Raw genomic sequence first — 20,270 nt, 5'->3', positions numbered from 1 at the left:
AACATTGACTCCCTCACTCTCTTTAAAACCAGACTCAAAACCCACCTGTTCCGTCTAGCATTCCAATAATTACTCTTTGCTCCAATCCGTCTGTTTGTTTTATGCTGTTCCATCTTTTATTGTTGTGTGATTTATATCTGTCTGTAAAGTGTCCTTGACTGTTTAGAAAGGCGCTGTTGAAATAAAATGTATTATTATTATTATTATTATTATTATTAGGCCCGAGCAGTGAAGCTGCGAAGGCCTATTGTATCTGCTCCGTTTATTATTATTATTTTTTTTTTTTTTTTTTTTTTTTTTCTTCCGCGTCTTTGGATGGCCTTTAGGGGGTCTTAGCATATCCAAAAAGTCACCAAATTCTGGCCCAATATAGAAAGTGCGTGAAATTTACGTATTTCACTGGCAACGTGAAAGTTGGTAAAAAAATGTTTCAACAGCGCCCCCTGGAAAATTAAAAATACCCCTCCGCTTTGACCTTTTTTCATAGTAGAGTGATGAAATTTGGTACACTTGTAGAACTCAACAATACGCACAGAAAAGCCTCTTGCACCCATGGTCAATATCAAACAGGAAGTCGGCCATTTTGGACTAAAGTGGCCATTTTGACCCCGTTTTGGCCATTTCTAGGGTCTATATTTGGTTTAACAGTTTGGTCATTTTTCGCACGATCGTCTCAAAAATAGTGTGCGATCGAACAGAAGCGATGGACGATTAAAATGAGACAATAAAATTGACTTTTCGTAAATACTGAAGGGGCGGGACCAGGCCTCAAAGTTCGAGCACTCGCCAAAAAAATTCAAATTGCTATAGATTCATAAATGAAAGAATTACAGTTAAAGAAATGTTCTAAGGACAATCGTCGTCGACCTCCGAAGACAAATGAATGGTCGATTGATGATGTCACATAAGCCCCGCCCCCTCAGGACTTAAAAGGTCAAGATTTACTGGGAAATTTTCCAAAATTCGCCCTTTCCAATAACCACCCCAAATTTGTAGCGGGTAACTGAAGACAAGTTGGGGTTGCTTGGCGTCACTTTATGGGAGTTTTCTCCAGAAGGCGGGGCTGTGGCGGCGCGGCGAAGTCAGGCGTACCGCTTAGGCCTTACGTTTGCCTCCCATTTCGTCATTTCTAGAGATATCGCCACAAAACCTCTTGGGAGTGATCCTAGTTCAGCCCCCCACAAAATGTGATGTGAACATCCGGTGGGCGTGGCCTATTTTCTGAAATAGCGCCCCCTAGGACCATTAAAACTGTCAGCCCCAAGTCATGCTTTGACTGAGGATTATGAAATTTGGCACACTAATGTGGTGTCTCAGGACCTACAAAAAAGTCTCTTGGAGCCAAGTGCAAAGTCGCACAGGAAGTCGGCCATTTTGGTCCAAGTACTCGATTTAGTGGTTTTCGCACACGTTGTTTGGAGAGTGATGCTCCATCGCCCTTTTCACCAATCGCCTTCAAACTTCTGCTATAGACTCTTAAGACATAAAGGAAAAAATTCAACCGTCGGATTTTAAATAAGTATAAAGGTGTGGGCGTGGCTAAGCCTCAAACTTTGACCTGTCACCACGCCACTCTTTTTTTCACAGCTACCTATTGGACTCCTTTTACCCAATCGCCAGCAATCTCTGGCGAATAGCAGCTGACAAGTTGAGGTCACTTAGTCTCCAGTACTGGCAGGTTTTGAAAAAAGGCGGGGCTTTGGGAGCATGGCAAAATTCACCATCACGCCATGGCAATACGTTTGCCTCTCATTTCTTCAATTATCGTGCCATCACCACAAAATGTCTGGTGAGTGATCCTAGTCTGACCCCCAATAGATTTGGACAGCTGTAGTTTGTGGGCGTGGCCTATTTTCTGAAATGGCGCCCTCTAGGACCATTAAAACTGTCAGCCCCTAGCCATGCTTTGACTGAGGAGTACGAAATCTGGTACACTAATGTGGTGTCTCCGGTCCTACAAAAAAGTCTCTTGGAGCCAAGTGCAAAGTCGCACAGGAAGTCGGCCATTTTGGTCCAAGTAGTCGATTTAGTGGTTTTCGCACACATTGTTTGGAGAGTGTTACACCATTGCCCTTTTCACCAATCACCTTCAAACTTCTGCTATAGACTCTTAAGACAAAGGGGAAAAAATTCAACCTACGGATTTTAAATAAGTATAAAGGTGTGGGCGTGGCTAAGCCTCAAACTTTGACCTGTCGCCACGCCACTCTTTTTTTCACAGCTCCCTATTGGACTCCTTTTAACCAATCACCAGCAATCACTGGCAAATAGCAGCAGACAAGTTGAGGTCACTTGGTCTATAGTACTGGCAGCTTTCGAATAAAGGCGGGGCTTTGGGAGCATGGCGAAATTCGCCATCACGCCATGGAAATACGTTTGTCTCTCATTTCTTCAATCATTGTGACATCGCCACACAATTTCTGATGAGTGATCCTACTCTGACCCCTAATAGAATTGGACAGCTGAAGTTTGTGGGCGTGGCCTATTTTCTGAAATAGCGCCCCCTAGGACCATTAAAACTGTCAGCCCCAAGCCGTGCTTTGACTGAGGATCACGAAATTTGGCACACTAATGTAGTGTCTCAGGACCTACAAAAAAGTCTCTTGGAGCCAAGCGCAATGTCGCACAGGAGGTCGGCCATTTTGGTCCAAGTACTCGATTTAGTGGTTTTCGCACACGTTATTAGGAGAATGATGTCTCGTCGCCCTTTCCACCGATCACCTTCAAACTCTTGCTATATACTCTTAAGACATAGAGGAAAAGATTCAACCGTCGGATTTTAAATAAGTATAAAGGTGTGGGCGTGGCTAAGCCTCAAACTTTGACCAGTCGCCATTACGTTACTTGACTCAATAACTCCATTGTGCATGATCAGATCAATTTCAAACTTTGTCCGTGTGATCACTGACCACATCTGAAGACAGTGACAATGTGGACAGCTGGCATCACCTAAGCCCCGCCCCCTGACTACAGGAAGTCTTCTGTTTTATGGTGAAATGCCCATATTTGTCCCCTCTAATTTAGTCAACATGACACTAAGGTCATGCACTGTCTTCATGATGTTCTAATGACTATTCAGATCTGATAGCTTTTCAGAAAGGGAGGAGCTTTGATGCCATGGCGATTTCTGGCGTGACGCTGTGACCTTACGTTTGACTGTAACTTCCACAAACAGCCTCCGATTTGCCAGAGACTGAACATCACATCACCAGTGTGGTAAAGATAGAGTATCTCCTAGTGGTGAGACGTGTAATGCTGGGCTCAGAGGGGATGCTGAATCAGGGTGAGGTGTGGACGAGGAGGCCGTTCACGGTTTCTGGTGTCGGGGTGGTTGACTTTCTGTTCTGCCAGACGTGCCCTGGTGCCCCCGGCTGCCGTCCAGGATGGACAAGCGCGGAGCTGGGTTTGGAGAGCGTCGGGGATGGAGCGGAGGGGGTGCGGAAGGAGGGCGAGCAGCTTCGCTGCGAGGGCCGAACGACGCTGCTTGCAGCTTTAATTATTATTATTATTGTTAATATTATAATCTTAGAGGTGGTGCAGAAGAAGAAACAAGGCTGCTGGATCTTAGTCGTGTATCCAAAGTGAGCTCTGCTCCTCAAACCCGCCACTTACAGATAATATTTTCTGACTCTGTAACTTTGATGTTCCTCTCCCTTGGTGTTGATGGTATCAGAATGCCGCGAATGCCTGGAGCGTTCCTGTAGGTGAAAGCGACAGACGGGAGGCAAATGGGGATTGTGTGGAGCACAAGAGGGGCTCTGCTCCACCAACAGCCGAGCCAATCTGTCAAGATCCGGCAGACAGCCAGGGCATCTTGTTATTATCTCTGCCTGCCTGACCGCAGTGTATTTTTAGATTTAGAGCTTTCTGCCTATGATGATGATAATGCTGCTGCAGCGCTGCATGAAGCCAGATGCTCTGATTTTGAATGGAGTCGAAGATGAGAAGGGATGGTGGACAGGCTCAGGAGCTCAAGCAGGGCAGGCAGTAGCTGAGAGGAAATGGTGCCACTTTGAACAAAATATACAAGTATTATATGTGTGCTGATCAGATTGTGGTCTGGACTGCTGCTGGGGAGATGAGATCCTGTCCTAGATCCTTTAGAGACTGAGTTGTTCAACATACATGGATGGAGTCTAATTTCAATTTAATAAGCAGGAATAAAATTATAATAAATTTTAACTCCAAATAATGTGATTCTTAGGAGTTTATGTCTTTAAATGGCCAGTTGAGAGGCATGAGCGGAGACTGGGTGGGCAAATGGAACTAATGTGTTTTAATATTGGTCTCATCCAGGTAATTCTCAGCTAGGAGCCACCATTGTGGATGCTGTCGATACTCTGTACATCATGGGTCTGCACGACGAGTTCAAAGATGGCCAGGAGTGGATAGAGCAGAATCTGGACTTCAGTGTGGTGAGTAACAACCACACTTCTCGTGCTTCATTTATGCAAGAGACTGGGAATAACTCACACCATTATTGGTGTGAAACTGGATACCATGTTGTTTTATAAAGGCTTTTTAACCAATCAGGAGAGAGCTGGTCCTTAAAGGGGCCGCAGCTGGTTTCATTCCCATGAACATATTCTGTTTACTGGGATTTCTATGATTGGCCCATCTGTTGTCATGGGCAACATTTTCCGCAGCTTATGGGCCATTCCCATCTGTACCGGGTCGGCCCGGGCCGGGTAGCGTAGGTTGTTTACATATCTGGGTGGCCTGGTATTTTTCCGGGCCAACCAAGGCACATTCTCAGCCCTCTTCTCGAGGGGGTCTGCTTCAGGCCGACCAGGGCCAACACGCCCACTGCTGACAGCAAATTCGCACCTTCCATTACAGCAAGCCTCTGATTGGTGGGCAGAATCAGCCCACATGGACTTAAGGTAATGATGTGTGGAATCAACCGGGCCAGGCTGGGGCCGACTGGGGCTACCCGGCCCGGGCTGACCCGGTACAGATGGGAATGGCCCATTAGATCACCCCAATCACAGTAAGCTGAAAGAATAAACATTTCACTAATACTGGTGAAAAAGATGGCTTAATACAAACGTAAACAATCGTTACAGTTATAGATCATAGAAGAAGACCCGCCTTAGTTTCATCTTTTGGAGCATTTTGTTGTTATTGTAATGATTTAAATTACATGTTAGTTAATGAGCCATAATACAAAAGATTCCATAGGAAATATGAAATCAACCTTACGGATCTGTGAGGTTATTTTAAACCAGAAGATTGGAACTTTTTATTGCAGGGATTAGATAACAGCTTCGTATTCACTCAGAGACAACAGAAGAGAGAGTATCAAGTTTAAAAGTTTAAAGATTTATTACTAAACAAATTAAAATAGACTAACTTTAACACTAAATGTATGGTGTAACTAAGGTGAATGAGACGGTGAATGGTGTAGTGTGGAATGTTGCTCAGAACCAGCAAATCCGAAGAAACGATTAGTTCTGGTGGGAGTGAAGGTGATTTTTTCACGTTAAGCTTTGGTTAGGAGGTTCATAAACACATTCAACGCCATTTGTCGGTCTACCTACCCTGAGTGGAAGTCCCCGTCTAGATCAGGTGGTGTAAAGGTCCAGCTTGACCTTTCTGGAGCCTGTAGAAGCAGCCACAGCAGCCGACCACCCGTCTTGAGATACTTCCGGGTCACAACAATTTTGTTGGCGTCTGGTGAGACCCAAACCTGGGTCGTGATGGTTCAGCTTTTATTCTGAAAGGAACCGTTGCAGCAGGTGGAACAGCAACAGATTTTATCCAGCTTATCGTTGGTTCTTTCGGCTGAAGAGGAAAGTTACGGATTGGCCACTCCGATACTTCTCTAGAACGCTTTGAACTGGCGTTAAAGATGACGTGGGCATAGTTTTATACTTCGGATGTTTTGGTTTATGGTCTAATGAAAAGTTGACAAATTTTACCAAACACCACCAAAACCACGCCCCCGTCAGATCTGGCAGATTCTGATTGGATCAGTAAAGTAATGTGTCATGTCTCTTAACGCTACGTGAGATCAGTCCTAGTGGAAACATTTAAAGTCATATTACTTATTGTATTCTATAGGATTATAATAAAGTAATTAATATTTTGATTTCACAGATTGGTCACATCTTATTTATTGACTAACACTTTGCATTATTAGCTTTATTAAAATAGAGTTCTTTAATTAAAAGGAAAGACTCCTTTCTTCATTGTTCTGTTGAGCTGAAAATAAGCAGTTTATAACAAATGCATGAGACCTTGAGGCCATATCTCATGCAGACTTGTCCTGTGTCAGAGGAGAGGGGAAACCGTCATTTCATTCCGTTTCATTATTTATAGTTTCATCTTTTGATTTGTTTTCATGTTTTTCTCTTCCATCTCACTGTTCCTCTTGTCCCCTGTAATGTCCACAAATGGTCAGTTTTCACCTACAGATGACCTACAGGTCATCAACAGACCTAATTCAATCCTATGAGGTGGATTTTATATTCTACCTGCCAACAAGCCACAAGATCAACTGCTTGTTGACTTCTCCGAATCATAACATTGACATCCTGTTCTTTCCAAGGTCCCTCACACCTCGCTTCAAAGAATGAAGATTTTAAAATTAAACATGAACTTATGTTTATGTTTATTCATTTAGCAGACGCTTTTATCCAAAGCAACTTACAATTTATAACCTATAGGGCATGTTGTGATCTGTAGGGGAAACTTATAAAACTTAAGCCAGTTAATCATTAAATAAATGTTTGTTATTGCTATTTATAATAATTATAAATAGTGAAATGTTTCACTAATCTGTGCTCAGTGATTGTTTCAGCATGTTTACTTGACAAGGTCATAACATTTGCACTCACACAAGTACAGAGTAAGGTAAAGTTAAGTCCATGACACATAATTAACCTTTTACCCAGATCAGAGCCTCCGGATCAAAGAAGGTGTGTGTTTCTGAGATTCTTGGTAGCATCCAAACTTGTCAACCTTTGGTTGGCTACAATCATAACATGAGAATATTAAAACCAGATCATGCTGGTGATTCTTTAGTTCTAGAGAAGCTTCAGACCGGCCACCTGAAGCACACCTCATTAACCAACCAAAGATTTTGACACGTCGTCAAAACCTTTTTCGCACCTGCAAAGCTGGTACAACAAAATAGTTCCTGCAGAATAAGCTGATATTGTTTCCACTCCTTGAGAGTCCACCAGACGCGCGCTTCCATCCGTCTGTCGTGACCCGAGACATCTCTGGACTGAAGGGTCGCTGCTACGGTATTCTACAGCCCTCCGGTGCCAGCGGTCATCCGGCCTCTCTGACTTTCGGATCCACCAAGAGGGTCTCTGAAAACGGGTAATGTGGACACACAGATAGCGTCTGATGTGGGTTTTTGATAACAATCAACCTCATAGCTTAACGCAAACCAAACTGTTTTACATCCAGAACTCAGCTCTCTGAGATGTTTATGTTTATGTATTTAGCAGACACTTGTGTCCAAAGCGACTTACAAGTTATAATCGACATGTTGCCCTTGAGGCTAACAACAACAATAACAACAACAACAACAAACAATTTCCAGTCAGCAGTAGGTGGCAGTGAGGCAGCATGATGAATCATGGAGAGGAGGGAACAAGGAGTGGACAGTAGAGAGGGGGGACGGGTGAAGGGAGGGTGCTAGTTTAGAAGATGCTCTCTGAAGAGCAGGGTCTTCAGGAGTTTCTTGAAAATTGAAAAGGAAGCCCCTGCTCTGGTAGTCCTTGGTAGGTCATTCCACATCTGTGGAACGATGCATGAGAAGAGTCTGGATTGTCCTGAGCGTGGTGTAGGCACTGCTAGCCGACGATCCTGCGATGACCGGAGCAGCCGGGCCGAGACGTAAACCTTTGTAAGCTTCATCCATCTGCTGCTGGAGTGGAACATGATAGCCACATCACCAGGAGGTGCTTTTAAGTCTCTGCTGTCCCTCTGAATGCTGGTACTTGTGGACAAGGCTTGCGTTCACATAGGCTAATGGACTCATCTTTTCAAGGAAATCATTTTGATTTCAAATGACATTAGTGTTAGAGATACGGAATTCTGACCAACATCGCATTTCACACACAGGTTCCAGACACCACCTTTAGTTCCATCCATCACAGTAAATGCTTAGTTACTTGTTATGTTTTAATTGTTGGTAAAATAAATTCTTACTTTTGTAAACCTGACTGTTTTCTGAATGAAAACAGAGTGTGCACAATCCCTTAATAAACAAAGAATCCTAGAATCTTCTGATTCAACACAATAAAGACCAGGCAGGGTTGATATTCTATATTTAGATAGAGTATCACAGCTTATTGGTCACAAGTAGATTTTATATATATATATATATATATATATATATATATATATATATATATATATATATATATTGAGCTCCTAAAGTACTCACTTTAACCAACCCTACACCTCAGCTCCGTTTCCCTCCTCTTTTATTGTGGTCCACCTGTCGCTGTTCCAGCTCTCCATCTCTGCTGTTGTTACGACTTTGATTTTTTTGGATAGATCTCTTCCTCTTCATTATAGTTATTGTAGCTTCTATTCCAGCCTTCAGGATCACCATATTCAATTTTCCTATCCATCCTCCGTTTCTCCTTGGCTTTCATCCCGTTGGTCCACAACAGTGGGTCATTCTGTTGATGCCTCCATCGTGAGCTGTATTTCTAAATGTCCCGTTTTCTCTATTCTTCTCCTGTCTTTTGACTGTCCACTCTCATTTAGACCCTCCACCCCCCAGATCTCATACCTTGTTTTGCTCTTTCTGTCCTTTGCTTCCATGTTTTGACTTCGTCATCGTCGTCTTCCTCCGCTTATCCAGGTCCGGATCGCGGGGGCAGCATCCCAACTAGGGAGCTCCAGACCGTCCTCTCCCCGTTCACCTCCACCAGCTCCTCCGGCAGGACCCCAAGGTGTTACCGGACCAGATTGGAGATGTAACCTCTCCAACGTGTCCTGGGTCAACCCGGGGGCCTCCTGCCGGCAGGACATGCCCGAAACACCTCCCCAGGGAGGCGTCCAGGAGGCATCCTGACCAGATGCCCAAACCACTTCAACTGGCTCCTTTTGATCCGGAGGAGCAGCGGTTCTACTCCGAGTCCCTCCCGAATGTCTGAGCTCCTCACCCTATCTCTAACCCCTTCTTTCCACCGGAGCCGTCAGCAGCGCGAGTTGGTCGCGTCTCAGGAGCAGCATGTCGCGGCCCTTATGCGCCGGTTCTATTTTCTACGTGCTACGCCTCTGAAATGGGTCAAGTTCGACATTTTTGGGGAAGGAAAGACAGGAAATCGGACGCGGAAACGGAGCGAAGCTCCCGAGATTTTCAGAATAAAGAAACATACTGCCTTCCGGTTGCTTTACTTTAAAAAAATTTACTAACTGTGCGGCCCGGTGAAAAGTTATCATCTAGCAAGAGGTCTCCTTTGTTTTTCAGGTCCGTATTGGCGATTCTAAAACGGACAGAACGTAAAACACAAACCTTTTGGAGCCATGTTGTAGTTTTCTCCTGCTTGTTGTTGCGTTTACTGATTAAGTCACTTGTGTGACTTCGTGCTCTGTCGGTGACAGCTGCTCCCCTGCTGCTTCGTCTCTGGTGGGAAGGGCCAAGCAGCTGCTTACGCGAGCAAGACGTGCTGCTGCAGTAACGTGCTGCTGACGGCTGCGGTGGAAAGAAGGGGTAAGGCTGAGCCCGGCCACCCTACGGAGGAAACTCATTTCGGATCAGTAGATCTTTCATGGATGAACTATCAAGAAGTCGGAGTACCCAGCCCAGAGGGTTACCGGGGTCCCACCCTGGGGCCAGGCCTGGGGTTGGGGCCCGTGAGCGAGCGCCTGGTGGCCGGGCTTTCGCCCATGGGGCCCGGCCGGGCCCAGCCCGAACCGGATACATGGGCTCATCTAACTGTGGACCCACCACCCGCAGGAGGAACAGGAAGGGTCCGGTGTAGTGTGGATCGGGTGGCAGACCGAGGCGGGAGCCTTGGCGGTCCGATCCCCGGACAAGGGACATTGTTTTGACTTAATTATGCTAAATTCCCTTTTAAATATGCATGTTCTTTTTCTCTCCTCCCACTTTTCCATTCTTTACTGTCCTCTGGCACCAATGTCTGACGTTCAGGCTTCTGAGGAAATCTCAGGAGCAGGTAGGCTAAGGGGACCTAACACTCTGACACTGGGAAGGCTAATTAACCTCCGGATCACTGTAGTCCAGCTGTGGAACGAGGAACACAGGGAAAACTTAGAGCTGGAACAGAGGATGAGGTTGTGTTAAATTAAAAACCTGTAAATCAGATTGCCAGAGCTTTGCTGGGACAGAAGCGAGTCTGCTGAAACGGAAGAAAAGCTGAAAGGGAAAAAAAGAAGTTGGATGGAGTTCAGCAGAAGAAGGCTCTATGGATGTGAGAATAGATTTAGACAGCCATGTTGTAGAAATCATGAAGTGAAAATCCTAAATTACAGACAAAATGTGCATCCATCCTGTAAGACGCGATAGACATGAACGGAGGAGCCTCTGCAGTCCTTTTCTAGGACGGTGATTTTCAAAAGCCTGCTGGGCGGAGCCACCGGGGTAATAAAATCCCCTTTAGCAGTAAACAATGAGATTTTTTCCTTGTGAAAAAGATGGAGAGTTATAAAATGTAAAGCAAATGCAATAAGAGTGGCAGCATATGGAGGCAGTGAGGAAAGACCTGCCTATTAGCTCATGCAGTATAATAAAAACGGGCGAGAGCCTCTTTGATTCCACAGGAGGGAGCGGAGAGGGAGATTACAGGATGGAGAGGGAGGAGACGAGAGGAGGATGAGACCTGATGCTCCTGTTAACAAGCCTGGGAAGGAGGGAGGTGTGTCACTAATGGCTGTGTTTAAACATGAAGGATTCAGGCGCTGCTTCCAGCTGCATCATATTAATGAGACGGTAGGCTACTTTAGGCCTTTTGCTCCAGCCTCCTCCGAACCGGGTTCTCGTCCTGCTGCTGGGAGCGGGCGCTCTAAACCCCACTCAGGTCTTCTGAATATCAGAGATTTGTTTAGCCGTACCCAGCTTCCAGTCAGAGCTCTGAGTCCTGAGTAATGCTTTAGTTTGGATTCCCATTTAGGAGTTCAGACATCAGTCTTTGTCACGTTTCATTACTTGTCTGTGTTTTCATGAGAGGAGCTTCTGCTCGTTTTGTTCCCTGCCTGGGAGCGAACACGTGGTCTGTATCTGTGATCTATTTGACAGAAGCTCTGTGTGGGCTCGTGGTCCGGGTCTGTATTGAGCATAACCCCGGCTTTCCACAGCAGCCGTCAGCAGCACGTTACTGCAGCAGCACGTCATAGCTGCTGATAGGAACGGCTGTGGTCAACAGAACCTTTTCCACAGGAGCCGTCAGCAGCCGTCAGCAGCGCGAGTCGGCCGCGTCTCAGGAGCAGCATGTCGCGGCCTTTACGCGCCGGTTCTATTTCCTACGCGCGACGCCTCTGAAACGGGTCAAGTTCGACATTTTTGGGGAAGGAAAGACAGGAAATCGGACGCGGAAATGGAGAGAAGCTCCCGAGATTTTCAGAATAAAGAACGTACTGCCTTCCGGTCGCTTTACTTTAAAAAAGGTTACTAACTGTGCGGCCCCGTGAAAAGTTATCACCTAGCTAGCGGTCTCCTTTGTTTTTCAGGTCCATATTGGCGATTATAAAGCGGACAGAATATAAAAACACAAACATTTTGGAGCCATGTTGTAGTTTTCTCCTGCTTGTTGTTGTGTTTACTGACGAAGTCACTCGTGTGACTTCGTGCCCTGTCGGTGACAGCTGCTCCTCTGCTGCGTCGCGTCTCGTGGGAAGGGCCAAGCAGCAGCTAGACGTGCTGCTGCAGTAACGTGCTGCTGACGGCTCCCGTGGAAACCCGGGGTTAGGGGAAGAGGGTCTTGGTCAGGACGTCTCCAGTTCTGATTTGATGTCCTGAGCCAGTTTGGACAAGCTGCTCGCTCTGGCACATTGGAGGATGACCTCTCTGGATCTATGCTTGGTCTTCAGGTACAGAGGGATGTGTGTTGGAGTGGTTTGGACCACTGTAATCTGGGTCTTGTTGTTTGATCCTCAACTTTTACCATGAAATGACCAAGGATCCGTTAAAAGTGATGCTGTCCTAGAGACCAAAGACAAAAACTAAACATCAGGATCAGAGTTGTGTAATTCCCATCTGTACCGTGTCGGCCCGGGCCGGGTAGCCCCAGTTGGCCCCAGCCTGGCCCGGTTGATTCCACACATCCTTGTCTTAAGCCCATGTGGGCTGATTCTACCCACCAATCAGAGGCTTGCTCTAATGGAAGGTGTGAATCAGTGGGTGTGTTGGCCCTGGTCGGCCTGAAGCAGACCCCCTCGAGAAGAGGGCTGAGAATGAGCCTTGTTTGGCCCGGAAAAATACCAGGCCACCCAGATATGTAAACAACCTACGCTACCCGGCCCGGGCCGACCTGGTACAGATGGGAATGGCCCACTAGTAAACAGCCTGTACCTGCTAGTGTGGACTAATACACTTCTAACAGTTCTCTTTTATCCCACACCGTCCCTTCAGCTGTCAGCTCAGCCTCCGCCTGCCTCCAACTCCACACTAATGACTGATTTAATAGCTGCCATGTCAGGTTGAGCCAAGCAGTAAGTCACTGCTGGACTCTCCAATGTCCGTGTTGGACCCCGCTGCTGCAGCTTGCCCTGAGATGATGGATGTGTCGGCGGGAGGTCTGCATCCACCACCGGGCTCCAAGTTAATAGTCCTTGTTAGCCATCGTATTAATCAGTCCTGTAGAGGAGGATCCTGATTAAACGATGCAGCGAGAATCAAGAGATGAATGAACGCTGTCAGGTCGTTTCTGTCCAGTGTGATGAGCTGGGTCCTGTGATGCAGAGGAAGGAGTTCTTCATTCATGTATTCTGTTCTTTAACACATCAGTGATGAAATGCTGTGGTGCTTTCAGCAGGTAAAGAGATGTTTTTAGTCTTTGCAGAGGGACAGAATATAGCTTCACAAGTAACATTTGGTCATTTTGTCCTCACAGCTGAGCGTCGGCGCTGTTATTCAGTGAAAGCTGTAATATTTGACTTGATTAGAGGTCTCCTCTCCCCGCCATTTGATTCGGAGCCTTTTAGTGAAGCTGACAGATGTTTGCCGGGAACTTGGTTTGCTCGGATTACTCCTCACCTGCCGTAATGAGCTACTGCAGAACTCTGTGTTTTGACTGAGGTGCAGTTTGTTACTTTAAACTCTGATTTTATTTTCTTGTCCATTTATTCTTGCTGAATGGGTCGTCATGCAGCCTGATTGTCAAAGGGCCATTACAGAAGAAAACAGGTGAAACTGGAAACATGATAACACGTAGCTAAAGTCCATTAATGTCAGTAATTCATCTTAGACTGAGATACCATCTAAAGGCTCAGGAACACTTAGCAGGGGTTTTGGATTTATTAGCTGATTAGTGTGACAGTTTTAAGCCTAGATTATCTGGCTTAGCATGTAATGAGTGAATCTCATAGATTAGTTTCACATTTTAAGATCAATTAGTGACAATCAATAAACTTTTGCACCATATTTTAATGTTTGGGGTTTCACCTGTATTAGTGGAGAAATCTAGACAGACTGTAGGAAAATATGTTCTCGGCAGGTCGGTCTAGTCACGCTGTGCTGTAGCCTCAGCAGGCCTACCGCTGGCCTGAACAGTTTTGTGTCTAGCTAGCCGTGATGAGAATAACGCCATTTAAAATAATGAGGTCACTAAAAAAATTGTTTTCTCAGTATCGAGTAATCTACAGTGGTGTGAAAAACTATTTGCCCCCTTCCTGATTTCTTATTCTTTTGCATGTTTGTCACACAAAATGTTTCTGATCATCAAGCACATTTAACCATTAGTCAAAGATAACACAAGTAAACACAAAATGCAGTTTTGAAATGATGGTTTTTATTATTTAGGGAGAGAACAAAATCCAAACCTACATTGCCCTGTGTGAAAAAGTAATTGCCCCCCTTGTTACAAAATAACCCAACTGTGGTGTTTCATACCTGAGTTCAATTTCTGTAGCCACCCCCAAGCCTGATTACTGCCACACCTGTTTCAATCAAGAAATCACTTAAGTAGGAGCTGCCTGACACAGAGAAGTAGAGCAAAAGCACCTCAAAAGGTAGACATCATGCCAAGATCCAAAGAAAATCAAGAACAAATGAGAACAAAAGTAATTGAGATCTATCAGTCTGGTAAAGGTTATAAAGCCATTTCTAAAGCTTTGGGACTCCAGCGAACCACAGTGAGAGCCATTATCCACAAATGGCAACAACATGGAACAGTGGTGAACCTTCCCAGGAGTGGGCGGCCGACCAAAATTACCCCAAGAGCGCAGAGACAACTCATCCGAGAGGTCACTAAAGACCCCAGGACAACTTCTAAAGAACTGCAGGCCTCACTTGCCTCAATTAAGGTCAGTGTTCACGACTCCACCGTGAGAAAGAGACTGGGCAAAAATGGCCTGCATGACAGATTTCCAAGACACAAACCACTGTTAAGCAAAAAGAACATTAGGGCTCATCTCAATTTTGCTAAGAAACATCTCAATGATTGCCAAGACTTTTGGGAAAATACCTTGTGGACTGATGAGACAAAAGTTGGACTTTTTGGAAGACAAATGTCCCGTTACATCTGGGCTAGAAGTAACAAAGCATTTCAGGCAAAGAACATCATACCAACAGCAAAATATGGTGGTGGTAGTGTGATGGTCTGGGGTTGTTTTGCTGCTTCAGGAACTGGAAGGCTTGCTGTGATAAATAGAACCATGAATTCTACCGTCTACCAAAACATCCTGAAGGAGAATGTCCGGCCATTTGCTCGTCAACTAAAGCTGAAGCGATCTTGGGTGCTGCAGCAGGACAATGACCCAAAACACACCAGCAAATCCACCTCTGAATGGCTGAAGAACAACAAAATGAAGGCTTTGGAGTGGCCTAGTCAAAGTCCTGACCTGAATCCTATTGAGATGCTATGGCATGACCTTAAAAAGGCGGTTCATGCTAGAAAACCCTCAAATAAAGCTGAATTACAACAATTCTGCAAAGATGAGTGGGCTAAAATTCCTCCAGAGCGCTGTCAAAGACTCGTAGCAAGTTATCACAAACGCTTGATTGCAGTTAATGCTGCTTAGGGAGGCCCAACCAGTTATTAGGTTCAGGGGGCAATTACTTTTTCACACAGGGCAATGTAGGTTTGGATTTTGTTCTCTCCCTAAATAATAAAAACCATCATTTCAAAACTGTATTTTGTGTTTACTTGTGTTATCTTTGACTAATGGTTAAATGTGTTTGATGATCAGAAACATTTTGTGTGACAAACATGCAAAAGAATAAGAAATCAGGGAAGGAGGCAAATAGTTTTTCACACCACTGTAATTAGTTACCGTCTTCTTTTATCATAACGCCGTTTCCGTCACTGATAAGAAAGTGCGTGCGTTACTAATTCAGTGTGTTGAAGCCGTCATCAGCTGATCGGGAGCTAAAGAGGTGGATGTTTTCATCCAAACGCATCGTGCCCGTGAAGAACGAGGAAGACGTGATGAATAGTCTACGGCTGCCGACTCGCAGATTCGCAGCTGCAGCCGTGTTCTTCTTGGCGTGACAGGAGGACGTCTCGAAGGTCCACTCACCTGTTCATCGCTCAGACGTCCTGATCTTCTGCCTTCCTAGATCATCCAACAGTAACCTGTTCCTGATCATGTCTTTAGTGCCGCTGTAACACAGATGCATCCGATGTCATGGCGTTCAGGTGTTACCTGTGTGTGTTTACTAGAGCTGAGGAAAATAATCAAATAATCGATGCATCGGGATGCGGACATAAACGATTCAGCATCGTAGAAGAGTACGCCATAATCGATTATAGTGGAATGTAGTTTAGTTTTTTAACGGCGGCACCAGCGCAGCATCCAAATCTGTCAGAGTGAGCATCCTCCACATTTACCAAGTGGTTCCGCCTTAATGTGGTACTGCAGGGCTGAGCGCTAGAGTTGTAACCTGAGACCGAACCGGGACCGAATCAGCCCGACCGGTTCTGTTGGGTTTGGGCCGTGAATTATGTTAATTGAGCGGGTTGTCGCGTGGTGCGCTCCGCTCGCTCGATCAGCAACTGAGAGAGAGAGAGAGACTGTCTGCTCACACAAGAAAGAGGATCGGAGGACGCTCCTCCTAGCACGCATTATTATTTTCATAATTTAATTATTATTTCTCCTGGAAGCGCTCAGTCAGAGTTGCGATGCCGGGACATCCGGTCTTGGGGAGGGGGCGGGGTCAATGACGGCAGCTGCAGTGTAATCGTCTGTCTCTTTTATTTAGGGACACAGAGAAGTTAAAAGGAGAGAGAAATAGAAGATAGAAGTTTTTGTTCCACTTTATTTTGTTTCATGATGATAAACTGATGTTAAATTCAGCTGAAAGAGAAACTGGGAGGAAGCTTTGGTTCATTTTAAGTTACAGGAGGTATTGTGTCCTATCTGCTCCTCCAGAGACAGCATGGACATGAGGGTTACATGGTGAGGGTTAGTGGAAAGGTTTGTAGTTAGCTGGTTAGTGAAGCTGATCCATCAGCTGGGTAATTTAAACCTAATCCAACCCACAGCCTTCTGCTGGTGTTATTATCAGAAAGAATAAAACACACATCTTTAATATTATTGGAAGTGTAGAATTTGTTTTATGTTTTATTATTTTCTGCATCAAACAGAATTTGATTCATTCTCCAACATTTCAGAAATGAACCACTGGGTTCAAATAAAATCACAAACTAAGTCAAACATTTCATTTGGTGTTACTTCTGACACCCTTCAACTGCGGCATAAATATTTCACTCTAGAGCTGCTCAGAGACATTAAACACTCATATATGAACCCATTATGCATTTAATTATTGCATTATGTGTCCTGTAGGTTTTCAGTACTTTTTTAGATTTTGTGAGTTTTTGCTAAGCGTGTTTTCTCAGCCTGAGGCGTGGTGTTGAACGAGGAAACAGATTGTTTTACTTTGTTAAATCTTTTTAAATGTTTAAAATGTTTTGTCCAACCCTGTTGTCAATGGAGAGCTTTTGAGGGATGGCAGTTTGTGTCAATTACGTTTTTGATAAAAAAAAAAAAATAAATAAAAAGCAATTATCTGACATTTTCTATTTATCAATGAAAACAAATCTATATGAAATAACCGTGATGCATCGGGACATCGAATCGTTGACCCAATAATCGTAATCGAATCAGGAGACAAGTGAAGATTCGCACCTCTAGTGTTTACCACCCAGCTTCAGCTCTTCTGTGGTTGGGTCTGATCCACGTTAGTACATTTAAGTCCTCCATCAGATCTGTGGCTCTTCTAGTGTCATTTTAAAGGATTTTTATTTATTTATTTAACCGTTACTAGATTAGCAGCAACAGAAATGCTGCTAAAAACACACAATTATGTGAAGCTGGAAAAATTGGAATACTTGCCATAATTACATTTATTTCAGTAATTAAACTAGACTGAGACCATTTAAAGGCTCAGGAACCTTTACAGGTGTTGTTAAATATCACACAGTGACATTTTAATAGTCTAGATTAGTGTAATGCTCCTGTTAGTAGTTCCTCCTGTTAAGTGCCCATTTATTTCAATTATTCCGTTTTATAAAAAAAACATTTGGACGTACATTTTATTATGTTCCAGTCATTAGTCATTTATATTTCACTATTGTAGTAATTTATACTAAATTAAGTGAATTTAATTAAGAGGGGAACCCATTTTTTCTGCATTCTTTAATGAAAAGAAGTAACGAAATAATTATTTTTCTTGGTAATTAGTTACTTTAATAATCTTGTAACTCAGTAAGTGACCGAGTTACTTTTTCGACAAAGTAATCAGTAACTATAACAAAATACTTTTTAAAGTAACTTTCCCAGCACTGCTAGCCTGCCACATTGCACTGTGTTTGTTGAGAAATGTTCGGGGGCTTTAATGCTTTGCTGTGATGGAGAAAAACTACAAATAAGGCACTGGCTCAGAAGAGCACTTGTTTGGCTTGGGCTTCAACTTTAGACGATTTTGACTTGATCTTTTCTTTAAGACACAAGTAGATATGTACTTAAAGCAGAAATCCATATTTTATTTTTCAACTGCACCGTCTACAGGCTGAGAAATGGATTGCACCTCAAGTCCCTCCTTAGTTCCGCAATAACGGCTGAAAGGAATGCCTTCGTCAACACGCAGCTATGACAAAAAAAAAACAACGCTATTTTATTTACACATATTATAGTGTGTTTTTCTGTAGCTTACAGTTTGTGTTTTCGTATAGATTTTCTAACCCATTGATGCATGCGCGCGCGCGCACACACACACACACACACACACACACACACACACACACACACACACACACACACACACACACACACACACACCAACCATTTTAAAGTGAGTAAATAATTTTAGTTCAAGGTTTCTCTGTATTTGTAGCTTTGCTCAGATTCTCTCATGCAGAGTAAAAGCTTGAAGAATGCTACCTGCTTCTAGAGAATCAAAGGCAAGAGGTCTTTGTTTCAGCAGAGATTCAGATCTTTTTTTGCTCCAGCCAAGAGGCCAAAACCAAACCTGCTTCAAAGAACTCACAGGTGATCGGCTGGATTTGTGGTGTTCAAAGGAAAGACAGATATCCAGACATGAACCACACTTCTCTGTGAATAAACTCTGTACAATAGTTCTCTGTTAATAAGAGATATATTCTGTTGGAACTGGAAATCTGTTTCCTGTGTTTATTTTTAAGGTTTCGCAGCTGAAATGTTTGACTTGACAGAACTTGGCATCAATGCAAAAGCAGCGCTTAAAAAAAAAAGTGGAAGGTGTCAGGACTCTCAGAATCCTCACCAGCTGAGAGGAGATTTCCCTGGTCGGTGTTTAAGCTGCAGTCATGAACATTTTGTACAACCAGAAATAAAACACATCGATCCACAAACCTGACTGCAGTTTGTCGATGTAACCGACCTGAATGGGCAAATGTTCATATTCGATGGCGTCTGGCACGTTGGAGAGGCGTTCTGTTCATGGATGAATCCCAGTTTTCGCTGATCCGGGCAGACGGCAGACAGCGTGTGTGGCGTTGTGTGGGTGAGCGGTTTGCTGATGGCAACGTTGTGTATCTGGTGGCCCATGGAGGAGGTGGGGTTATGGTATGGGCAGGCGTATGTTAGGGACAACAAATATAGGTGCATTTTACTGATGATGATAAATGACATGTTCTTGTATAGCGTCTTTCAGAGTCAGAGGACTGCAAAGCGCTATACACTACAGTGCACCATTCATCCATTCACACACACATTCACACACTGGTGGGGATGAGCTACGATGTAGCCACAGCTGCCCTGAGGCGCACTGACAGAGGTGAGGCTGCCGAGCACAGGTGCCTCCGGTCCCTCTGACCACCATCAGCAGCAAGGTGGGTTAAGTGTATTGCCCAAGGACACAACAACAGAATTCTCTGTCTGGATCCAGAATGGAACCTGCAACCTTCTGATTACTGGACAACCCGCTCTTACCTCCTGAGCTACTGCTGCCATGATGGCATTGTGATATCGTGACGAAATCCTGAGGCCCATTGTTGGGCCATTCATCCTCGACCATCACCTCATATTGCAGCATGATAACACATGGTCCCATAGTGCAAGGATCTGTACGGAATTCCTGGAAGCTGAAAATATCCCAGTTCTTGCATGGCCAGCATATCCACCAGACATGTCACCCATTGAGCATGTTTGGAATTCTCTGGATCGCCGTAAACGACTGTGTGTTCCACACAACCTGATGCAACGGAGATGTGTTGAACAGCATGAGGCAAGTGGTGGCCACACCAGATTCTAATTGGTTTTCTGACCTGAGTGGCCTTTTATTGTGGCCAGTCTAAGGCACACCAGGGCCAAGGTCATGCTGTCTTATCAGCACCTTAATATACCACACCTGTGAGGTGGGGCGGGTTATCTCGGCCAAGGAGAAGCGCTACCTAACACACGTTTGTGAACACATTTAGAGACTAACAGGTCTTTTGTATATAAAGAGAAAACTTTAGAACTTTGAGTTCAGCTCATGATAATTAGAGCACAAGCAAGTGTTGCATTTCTATTTTAGTTCAGTGTAGATTTCAAAGCCATTTTTGGTGCAAACTCTAGTCTTCTCTAGCTTAACACTGTTGGTCATCACCTGCTGCTGGATAGTGCTGAGTAGACCTATCAGGAACAACTCTGGGGTG

The 20,270-nt window shown here is 44.5% G+C and overlaps 1 protein-coding gene across 3 annotated transcripts in view; it reads left to right on the top strand.

The window, feature by feature from the left end:
- man1a2 (mannosidase, alpha, class 1A, member 2) overlaps positions 1-20,270 on the top strand; it is a 210,445-nt gene that overhangs the window by 103,533 nt on the left and 86,642 nt on the right. For all 3 annotated transcript variants that reach the window (XM_070544080.1, XM_070544081.1, XM_070544082.1), the window contains one exon: positions 4,297-4,415. In XM_070544080.1, coding sequence (XP_070400181.1) covers positions 4,297-4,415 — 119 coding nt within the window. The remainder of the gene's footprint in view (positions 1-4,296; positions 4,416-20,270) is intronic.

This window comes from Nothobranchius furzeri, chromosome 14 (assembly GCF_043380555.1).
Source record: "Nothobranchius furzeri strain GRZ-AD chromosome 14, NfurGRZ-RIMD1, whole genome shotgun sequence".
Taxonomy (NCBI): Eukaryota; Metazoa; Chordata; class Actinopteri; order Cyprinodontiformes; family Nothobranchiidae; genus Nothobranchius; species Nothobranchius furzeri.
Note: the sequence above shows the minus strand (reverse complement) of the source record. Positions and strands in the feature narration are given on the sequence as shown.